The sequence below is a fragment of the Falco punctatus genome (genome assembly GCF_963210335.1).
Source record: "Falco punctatus genome assembly, chromosome: 9".
Classification (NCBI taxonomy): domain Eukaryota; kingdom Metazoa; phylum Chordata; class Aves; order Falconiformes; family Falconidae; genus Falco; species Falco punctatus.
In genome coordinates, this window is record NC_137589.1 from 39,685,940 (window position 1) to 39,696,792 (window position 10,853).

Here is a 10,853-nt window from a genome sequence, read left to right on the forward strand (position 1 = left end):
GGCCTGCCTGGCAGGTAGCGTTCTTATTTTGACACAAGCGAACGTTTAAATACTCAGGTATTAGAGGAGTGTGGTGGAGGCAGGGGAATACAAGTCCTTGCCAGTAGCTTGCTTCCAAGCACTACTGTTTTTATGCTAGCAGCGATGGTGCTGTGCTGTTACTGCCGATCTAGGATGGATAAATAGTGAAGGCGTTCAAATAACGCAAGGCTGAAGTATGTCTTTAAAAAGACTGCTGTCGTTTCGATGCTGCAAGTACTACCAATGTATCACTGCTTTTTTAGTTTGACACAAAACAAGGGTTACCCATCTATGTTTTTGTGCTAAATAGGCATCATTTCTTTATACAGGAAAAGAAGGAGTTGGAAAAGAAATTTTCTGAAGAGCAAGCCGCGCTGAGGAGACAGCTACGGGTAAGGCAGAGCCTCCATTACAGTAACACTACCTGCCTTCTGCTGTTCTCTGGATTACTGACCATTCGTAGTCTTTACTCGGGAAGCCACGAGCGCGTTCCTTCAGGAAAACTGGCAGTCAGCCCGACTGTGCTTAACTGCACGAGCTCTTTACCTTTACTGAGTTAGCCTTTTGTGGCAACAGTGATGTTGCAATTACAAGCAAAGAAGTTTTGTGCTGAGCCGATTTTCCTTTCCCAAAGGTTCGTATCCAGACTACTGGAATTGTAGCTTCTGAGAAGTCTGAGTTGCAGGCGGCACTTGCACGTACTCAGCAAGCTGCAGGGAAGAAATCAGGTAATTGACTGTGGGCACTCCAGCTCAAGCTGTTGGTCAAAGTGTGAATTTCAAGCCAGAGGCATGACAGTTGCTGGCAGCCAGGTCACAGCAGTGGCCGACTCCTCGGTGGGCAATAGTGGGCACCATCGCTGCCTCTGTCCCCCGAGCTGCCCCCAAGTGGGAGCATGTTGATCCCATGGCAGTTGAGGTTCTTTTGTGCATCGCTAGAGCCTTGTCAGCCCTGTTCAGCCCCGGTGACTACCCCAGGCTGCTCCTTTCTGACTTTCTTCTGATCCTTTTAAAACTTAGTTCCCTTTTTGCCACCCTCACTCCCACACAGCTATCGCGTAAAGGTGGGTTTTACCCGAGCCCTTCATTCTGAACCAAGTTTGAGCAACAACTTCTATTAGAAAGAAAGATCCCAACCAACATATTGCCTATTCTGCAGGGGAAGTTTCATCATCTCCCTCAAAGTGAGGATGGTAGTTACCGAGAGCTTTACTGCCCAGAGCTGCTAGTGAGCCACCTGTAGAGCCAGGGGCGGAACCAGGTCTGCTGACTTGCAAAGCTCTGTGCTGCCTTAAGAGCTTGTTGACAAAGTAGAAAGTGCTGTTTAGCAGTTCCAAAAAGCCCTTTGTGGTCCAGCCTCAACTCACTCTGTTCTGACTTGTTCAGGAGAAGCCGAGAGCCTTGCTGATCGTTTATGTTCATCGCGCGAGAGGGAATTGGAGCTGGAACGCACTTTGGCCTACGTCTCTCTGCAGGAAAAACAGGCAGAGAAGGTAAGAGTCACCTCTGCTTATGCTTCACCAGCAGCTCTGCCTTTGGCTATTTGCTTGTCAGTACGCTAATGCAAAGTCTGTAGTCCCTGCTCGGAGAAGAGGCAGAAATGAACATTCTGAATTGTTAATTAACCTTGTAAAGCCCTGTGTTCTCCATGGTCAAGGCAAACTTCATTCAGGTTTCTGTGACCACTAATCATGTGGTCCAGTTGCTGTCTTCAGATCCGGCACCTTACTTCATTAGTCTTGCCAGCTCCACGCAACAGAAGCGCCACCGAGACCTTGTCTCAGGAGGGTCTCCATCAGGCAGACACTTCAGTATTGATATTCATCCAGAAGTCTGCAGAAAGGACCTCACGTTCAGTTAGTAGCATCGCGTTTGAAAAGGCTGAGCAGATTTATTCCTGGCAAATTCAGGAGGTTCTAAGCAACCTGTCGTGAAGGATTTTGCCAAAGTTCTGATGCTTTCCAGTTCAGCTGATGTGCTAAAGGTGAAGTATTTTGCTGAAGTCTGCAGCTGAATCAGTTATTTCTTTTTTTCTGCAGCGTAATGAAGAGTTAATGAAGCAGCAAAAACACCTGAAAGAGGAGCTGTGCAAACAAAGGTAAGTCCATCTGCTGCTTGTTACTTCATAGTAAAACTGCTCTTCCCGGTAGAGCCACAACACATCACAAGGGGCATGCACCACAGGTGGTGACTTGGGAGGTTGGATATTCAGCTTAAAATGTGACTGGATGTGATGTTTCTGTGATTCTAAGTGTCATGACTAGCTGGATTGTAAATTTATGACATGTACTTGCCCAGACCCGTAGTACATACAGTGATGCTGCTTTAATTTTGGTTTGTTTCAGGAAAAGCAGTGAGGAAATGAAGCTGCAGAATTCACAGCTGTCACAGAAGATTCGCTGCCTGGTTTCCGAGGACTCAGCCTTGCAGTTATATATAAAGGATTTGCGTAAGAAACTGGAAATGGCTGAACGGAGGATCCAACAGGTGCCCATACTGCTTCCAGGCTGTGAGGGTAGATCACACTGACCGTTGTAAGACTGTGCTTCTGAGAGTGGGGGCAAGGCTTAACTCTTGTTCTGAAAGGAAGGCACAAAACCCCATCAAGGCATCCTCTTGGTCAAAGGCCTTCAGCGAGGCCTCTGAGGAACAGAAGGTCTGTTTGAAGGAGCTGGAGCAGGAGGCTGAAAGCTGTTGTGACGCTGGTCTGCGAAAAGAATGTTCTGCAATATGAGAGGGTGACTGAACATACAGCGCGTGACAATACGAAGACTTTTCCTGCTTTGTATCTGTTTGGCATTTTGGTTACGCAGCTGTCTCGTGGTCTCACTGAGAAGCCAGTTGAATAGGGGTGGTGTTTGTACCCACCCTTGCAGAAGGTGAATTGGACAATGGTAACTTGAAGGTCAGCTGGGGAAAGTTAAGAGAAGCAGCCAGTTAGGAAGGGAATTCAGGAAGCCAGCTGTTAGCAGTTCAGAGAGCAAGCCGGTGTGAACCTGAGCCTGTGAGGGAAGAAACTGCTCTTTTGTTTATTTTTGGGTTTGTTTTTTTTTTCCTCCCCAGTCAGTGGCTTAAGTTACCCTTGAAATAAAGGCAGCTGCTCCTCTTCTGGGAAAAGTACTGTGTGCCAACTGACATGCTCCAGACATTGGCTTTAAATTCCTGACGTGTTTGACAACTTTTAAAATCACAAGCTTTTATACCATCTGATCTGGCTGTGTAATACAGACTCTGGAAATGCACAAAGTTTCTGAGCCAGATTTTTAGATTAAGAAAATAGGTTTTAATCTAACAGATAGTAAATACAAAATTGGTAGGGAGGAGCTGTCTAGCTCAGCCTGTTTTACAGGGCTAAAATCTAAGCTTTTTGATTTTAATCTCCTTCCCCCCTCCTCTTTTTTTTTTTTTTTTTTTTTTTTTTTTTTAATTGAACATCACCGTGAGTTGGAGCACTTTAAGGTTGCAACATGGATCATGTGGCAGGTTGCTATCAGGGGAAAGGCTATGCAGAAGTGGCGTGTTAACATTTTGCCATGACTTTTTGATTTTTCTTGGCAGTTGTCAAATCAGGCAGGGAGTCTGGATGCAAAGCAGCAGTTGCAGGTGGCACTGGAGGAGAAGGGCAGGCCTGGAAACCCGGGTTGCTCAGGACTTGTACGAAATGACATCCAGATCTTCATGTCTGTAAAGAAACTTGTGTGGCAGAAGAATGCAGCCTGAGCTTTGCGTTAACACTGGTTTCTTCAGGCTTTATCCCTGAAGCAGTCACTGCCAAATGTATTTAGCCAATATGATTTTCTTTGTGTTTTGTTTTGTTTTGAACAGCTCTCAGGGTCAGTTCCCCGGCTCCAGGCAGAAAGACATCAGTATGCAGAGAAACGGAAGGAGGTGCGGAGAATGTGGCAGCAGTAGGTGCAGCAGTTCTCTGAGCAGGTAACACCAGGGGCAGCGTCACAGCTGCTCTAGACAAACACAGGCAGGAGTGAATGCACCATGAACGTTGTTTTAACTTTTATGGTGTGGCCTTGCAGGTCCATGCAATGGCAGACGAGGAGGAGGAGCACATTGCCTGAGGAGACGATGACGTGGACTCCCGAGTTCAACCAGAAGACCTTTTATTAGTCCAGAACCCACGCTTATAATATCCTCGTTTGCTGTTCACACGCCCCATACTAAATTATCATTGGTTAATCAATACTGTTCACACACGTCTTGGCTACATATAATTGGTTAATTACTAAGCTGCAAATGCACTGAACTTCTTGCCTTTTTTTCTCTCTTCTTTCTTATCTCTGTGGGTTTCATGTTCTCAGCCAGCCGCCGAGATGTGGCATCGCGCATCCGCCCTGGCCTTGCTTCATATCCCGTCTTCCTTCCGGGCGTTCAGCCAACCTTATCGTACTTTCTCTCTTCTTTAGCCTTCAAGGCCCTTCACAGGCATCGTGGCCTCCAGCACTGGCCATAAAGCTCTCTACACTTCCCCCGTCTTTATTTTGAGCAGAAACAACATTAGAGGTTAAACTACTTTTGAATCATGGGTCTTGTACAGTTCAGCATACAGGGAATAATGGTCAGTATAACTACAATTAGCAATAACAATATTCCTCCGCGTGTTGTAAACTCCTGCAACCGTCTGGTGGTTCCCCGAGACTTGAAAAGATTCCGCAACCCATCTCCCAAAAGTTCATGCCGTAAGCCCTGTGACATGTCCTTCAATTTTTGTAACTGACTGTGAATCGACGCGGAACGGCCCGGAAGGTTCATACAACACATTCCTTAGCGCTGTGCACTATAGGCTACTGCAGAGGAACGAAGCTGGGTTAATGAGCATTGATAACAGACAGCTGTGGGCTGGCTTCAGGGGCGGTGGGTTGGCTGGTGTAGACAAGGTGCAGCTGTGGCTGGTTCTGTGAAGCAGTTGGGCAGCCGAGGAAGAAGCAGAGAGGGTGAGCGTGCCCTGGATGAGGCGAGACTAGAAGGCAGCAGAGGGACTGCCCTGGAGAGTGTGATGGTAAAAGACCTGGTTGCAGCTGGCTCCTTTGGAGAGTGCTGCGACAGGCTACTCTCTGCTGGTCACTTGCCTTCCACAGGTGAGATCACATCCCTCCTTTCTTTGTGTCTCATGCTGGTTTCTTCTCGTGCTCCCTCAAAGTTATTTGACTCTTTGCTGCAGGTTCTCAGCTGCACATTACCAATGTCAAAACAACCCACTGTCTCTGTTCTCTACAATTCACCCGTTTGTGGTTTTTGGTTTTGTTTCTTTGTTGGTTTTTATTTTGTAAAAGGTTGCTTTACCATGTTATGGAGTTGTCTGCGGCGAATGAAGAGACGGGACGCAGCTTGATGCAAGCAAGTTGTCCATTTATTAGTGATTTTCTTACAATTATAGACGTTTCTACCTTCTACATATTACACACTGATTGGTTAAATCTTAAGCGTAAAAAACACTGATTGGTTGGTATTTAAGGCACACCGTTAGAACAATAGGAACTTATTAGTTTACCTTGCCATAGCAACAGTTTCTATTCCAAAGTTAGGGAGTTTCTTTCTACGCAGCTTTCTTGATTAACAACGTTACATATCGGCGCTATCCGTTCCCTTATCTGGCTACTTGTTTCTCTGTCCGTCTGGTTGCCTCCTCAACTGTAACGGCTCAGGGGTCCGCAGTTACCTTGTTCCTTTGTTCCCAGGGCTTGTGCCCTACAAGTTCTAACAAGTCTCTATTCATCAGGCTATCAGTACTTGGACTCTTGTCCTTGAGGCCTTGTCCTACAGTTGTCATCCCTTTTACTTTTGTTTTCTTTCTCACTACTTAATTACCAATTTTGGCCTTATTTTATGTGTACGTTTGTACATTTCAGTCGGGTTCACAAAATGTTAAACTTGTTATCGGTGCATTTCATGCAGAGGTCAACATACAGGTTTATGGTTATTTATAAGAACGTGCAATAAGCTATGGAAGTTTTATGAAAATATTTTTCAGGAACTTCTAATCAAATAAGTGAGCATGAGAAATTGTGTTTAACTTGTAAATTCTATATATAAGCTGTTAAGGAACATTTTCTATGCTAACGTGAAAAGATAAAACCTACTTAAAAGCTCTTGAAATCTTGCCCTTGGGCGAGTGTTCCGCTGTGCCTCCATTCTAAGGCATGGAAGTGGAAATTGTGTAGAGCAAAGTTTTACTTTAAATAACCGCTCAACTGTTACTGCTGCTTTTCAAAGAACCTGAAAGCATAGAGTGAAGACTTGGAACTAAACAAACAGCTGAATGGACACCTCTAGATTGTTACTGGAATTAAATGCAGAAGTTAACTATAAAAGTTTCTCAAAATGTTCTGGTTGCTTTGTGTTGGTTGTTTACATAGAGATAGATAGATAAAACTATACACAAACAGGGAAATAAAAAAATGCTTGCAAAAATAGGGAAAGATAGTAGTATACGGTATTTATAGCTTAGGCACCTTTTTAAAAAAAAAAAAAAATGTAGATAAACTATTACCTGAACATGCAGTACATCCACAACTCTGAATTCATACCGGTTTTGTAGTGTGATATAGTCCTGTATGAACCATAAATCAACTACATGTTAAATCACTCTTCTCCATCGCTGTTGTCACGATCTTTGAGCTTCGTAGCAATGCCTAGGTCACAATCCTTTAGCTTAGGGAACTTCACCAGGTGAAAATGCAAGCATCTATTTCTAACACAAATTTGCAGAATGCAGTTTAGCCACAAGAGACTTGAGGGAGAGATATTGTGTTGTATGGTGTATAACCTATGAGAAGTGAGAAAATGGTGTTCCTGAAAGAAAACACTTCACTAGATCGTTACTTTGGAAGGGGTTTTGCACCTGCTATACTGCAAGAATACCCTAAGCAGTGATGTATCTTTGTGGACTTTGAGATATCTGTGTGATTAGGTTTAAACTTAACACGCAAACTGATTTCAAGTATCACTCTAGGCACAAGTGTGGGAAAGAGCATGCTGTCAGGACACAATCTTTCTCGCTTACAAGGTATCAAATGGTATGTTACTCGAGTTAAAGTCTAACTTGTACGACAACTTCATTTTCACCAAAGGAGTTGCAGTTAAGTACGCAAACTACTGCAGCTCAACTGAAGCTTCACCGCTGCAACGGAGTACAGAATGCTTTTCCCACCGACCTTAAAGGTTGTGGTGGTGGGGATGAAGGTGTGACGGATACTTGACTTCTAACCCAAAACAAATTGTCAGCTGTGTTAAATTCACCTGTACACAAAGAACACGTTATTCCTTCTGAGGCAACAGCTGAGGATTTGAACAGTCTCTTTTCACCTTGAGCTGTTCCCAGTTTAGAGGTTATGAAAAAAAAGAAATAACTCAAAAGGTATTCTGTCAATATGCTGATGCAGTTGCATGCTAAATTCTGGTCACACTGAAACAGAGTTATGTTCTAGCATTCATATATAGGTAGCACTCCATTACAACTTATGAACAAAATTCAGAAGTTCATCTTATCTCACGTTTCTTGGAATTCGATTAGGTTGCAGTCTTATTAAAGTCACCTTTTTTTTTTCTTTTTTTTTTTTTTTTTTTTTTTTTTTAATGCAACCAGAGACACTTGACCGTAACAGAGAAGCCTGTATCGACATCTCTGAGCCCGGACACAAACCGCAGCTGCACGTACCACCAGGCTCAGGGCAGAGCTCATTCACGCAGTTACATAGCTATGTACTGCTACACGCGTGCAGACACCTATTTGTCACTAGATAACCGTGTTCGTCTTTCCTCCTTTCTTTCACAATACCTAGCTGTTCTCTCATCTCTTGTTAGGTCAGCCATTCCCCATTTTCCTCTCCTGTATATCTCTTCAGACATTCTCTATCCTCCTCTTTTTTGCTTGTGAATTGCGACAAGGCAAAGGTTGTGTGTAGCTGGGTGCCCGTGACCTGATTTATGTCACAATCAGCTAAACGCTGAATACAGGACAAAAAGGCGTGGGAGACAGAAGGCAAACATCAATACGGGGGTTAAGGCGATTATAATAAATCCTGGACTACTTTTGATCCACGGCCCAAAGTTTCCCAGCCGTGAGAAGAGACCAAAGGCCTCCCACCCCTGGCTCTGCTGCAGGTCTTTGGTTTAAGTTTTGTATGCTTTTGTGGATTGATTCAGAGCGGTCACTCAGACTGACGTAACACATCCTATCAAAGTCTTCACACCCTTGTCCCTGCACTAATAATAAAGATCAATAGCAACTCGGTTCTGTAGCAACATACGACGGACAGAATCGACACCTGTTAATAATAGTAAGCCAGGGAAAAAAAAGAAAGAAATAGTATTGTAGTATTACTTTCTTTAGCAAGCTAGCAGCCTTATTTACGAAGCACGTGAAGAGCGTGCACTGTTCTTACAGAAGAGATTAGAGAAGCAAAAATGTGTTACGCTGCATTCCAGAACTCAACCTGAGAGTTACAGTCTGCTGTGAGTTCTGGGTTATAACCATTTGACACATGTTGGGGTTGCGACTGTGCAGGGGCTGCGATGCCCGTTTGCAATTCTCATTGGCATTATCACAGCTAGTTGTTTTAAAAGCAACCCTTGAGCTTCCTCCTGCTCGACTTGTTGTTGCAAAATATTCTGAAGCCGATCAATAAAGTTAGTCTATGACTCTCTAGGAGCCTGCAAGACTGTGGCGAAGGACGCACTAGAGGCTCGCCCAGACTCCCGTATCCCCCTGCCCGGACTGCCTTCATAGCCATCTCCTCCATCTGCAAATAGCCGTCCCTGGGATACCTTGCCTGAGTCACAGGATCGGACGGCACAATTATTTTCTCCAGCCAGCGGCTCACAGTTCACAGCAATTCCCCGATTAAGCTTTTCAATCGAGGCCACTACACATAGCTCGCAAAAATCAGATAACCACATCATGCACTGCGTCGGAGTTCGTACCACACAAAGCAATGACTTCCAATAATCACGTGGTGTGAGTGGATAAGGCTCTGCCATCACTTCAAGAAGGGACACAGCAAAAGGACTATGAATCCCCCCTTCCCGCACGGCTTTGCTTAACCCTTTAACAGCCTCGTATTGCACAGGCTGCCACTCTGCAGGTTGATTTGGCTGACAAAATACTGAACGTGCCATGGCGGCTCCCAAATGCCCTCGCTTAAGCGCTTCCCGCTTGCATTGCTGCCACCGATCCCTCAGACCCCCTTTCACCCTCCCCGAACATACAGCCAGTGCATCAGGGGGAGGAGGAAAAAGGTCTAGCTCCTCTTCCGGGTCTATAGGACCTGGGTCAAAAGGTTTATCAGTGTCAATGGAATCATTGTCCGAGTTGTCCTGTTCCCGCGCTCGGTCCTGTGCTGTGAGGGTCGCTGCAATCAGTGACAGGAGCTTTGGCGGCACAGGAGGTGTGGACGGAGTCGCCATCGCTGACGGTGTGTTGAGAAGAGCCGCGCTGTCGGCGGGATTTACAGCCTCCCCTGGTTTAGCGCCGTTAGTAGAATCAGCCCACACTTGGCGGAAGAGGAGTCAGAATTTGCCACCAAGGCGCTAAACACATTCCTGCCACGGAGTCCCCCTCCACGGCAGCATCATACAATCGCCTGCCGACCGCTTGCCAGGCAGGAATTTGCAAAGTGCCATCAGGTGGAAAGTCCAGCACTTTGTCACGGATCCATTCTAGCAGAGTCACTAGCTGCGGACCCATCATCACATTCTCTAACCAAGTTTGTGTAAAAGGAGAATATAGTGCATTTCGCGTGACAGTTTTCCGTAGTTCCTTAATCATTTCCCAGTGAAATGCCTGATATTGGCCCGGGTGCCTATCTTGTAATATCACGGGAAACGCGTGCGCTCCCTCTTTCATACTTTCCAAGTGCACTCTCCTCCAGCCCTCTGTAACGCGTCTGCCGATATCATTTTCATCATCGCTGCTGCTCCCCTTATTACCGCTCTGCCGCACCACTCGCTTCTTCCTTACTTTTGACTGTTCCTTTTTTAGCCGCAAAAACAAAATGTGCCGCTCCAATTCCTCCAGGCTGTAGCCTCTGTAGCAGTAAAGGTAATTCGGCACCTACCCATTACTGGGTAGCGCTGCCACACCGTCACCATTAAGAGTCCTCAGAAAACATCTGAGTAATAGATGTTACAGTTGTCTCAGAACAGAGGTTAAGAATTTGCTCCCAGGTTCACGCACTGGTTTATAGGCTCTTAAATAAGTGGATTACTGAGAAATGTGACAGCTGCTTTATTCAGACAGGACAGTTCAATACAACTTCACATTTTGCCATTTACCACAGAAATGATACAGAACCTCTAGATACCAGAGCAGTTAAGTACAAAAATGCAGAATACCCAGACTCACCCAGAGGTGATCATAAAACAAAACCAACCCCCAAGCCACCACAAATTCAGCCTTCTTCCCTTGCTGCTTCCGAGGGTTTTTTCTTTTCTTTCAAAGCAGCTATGACATTGCACGTTTGCATGCCCTCGCTTCCTCTATTATTCAGTAACCAAACAGCCCCTGGATGCTGGAGAGAAGCAAGGTCTCCACGGGAAGAGTCTTCACATCAACCTGAATTACGGCCTTTCCAACAAACGGAAAAAAAAATAAAATACTGTCCCATCAGACAGGAGACAAAATTATCCAAAGTCCTACATCCCTTTCCCACAAGCAGGACACAGCTGACAGATTCAACAGCTTTCACGTTGTAAAGCTGCTCGGAAATAAGGCTGTTCATGCACGCGCTGTTGCAATTCCACACACACGCGTCTGAGGCCACCTTCTGTCAGTTCTGAACCAATACCACACCAAACCGTCACGGCCCAGTAAGTGTCAGCTTT

At 45.3% G+C, this 10,853-nt stretch overlaps 1 protein-coding gene across 1 annotated transcript; it reads left to right on the forward strand.

Annotated features, from left to right (window-relative positions):
• Positions 1 to 246: 246 nt before the first annotated feature.
• On the forward strand, positions 247 to 10,625 carry LOC308069931 (golgin subfamily A member 2-like; the record flags this gene model as incomplete). The annotated part of the gene is made up of 7 exons (XM_080403084.1): positions 247 to 255; positions 351 to 413; positions 656 to 749; positions 1,407 to 1,513; positions 2,060 to 2,118; positions 2,366 to 2,507; positions 3,579 to 10,625. 7 exons carry the CDS (start codon positions 247 to 249, stop codon positions 3,738 to 3,740), a joined length of 636 nt encoding a protein of 211 aa, XP_080259210.1. The 3' UTR covers positions 3,741 to 10,625.
• Positions 10,626 to 10,853: the final 228 nt, after the last annotated feature.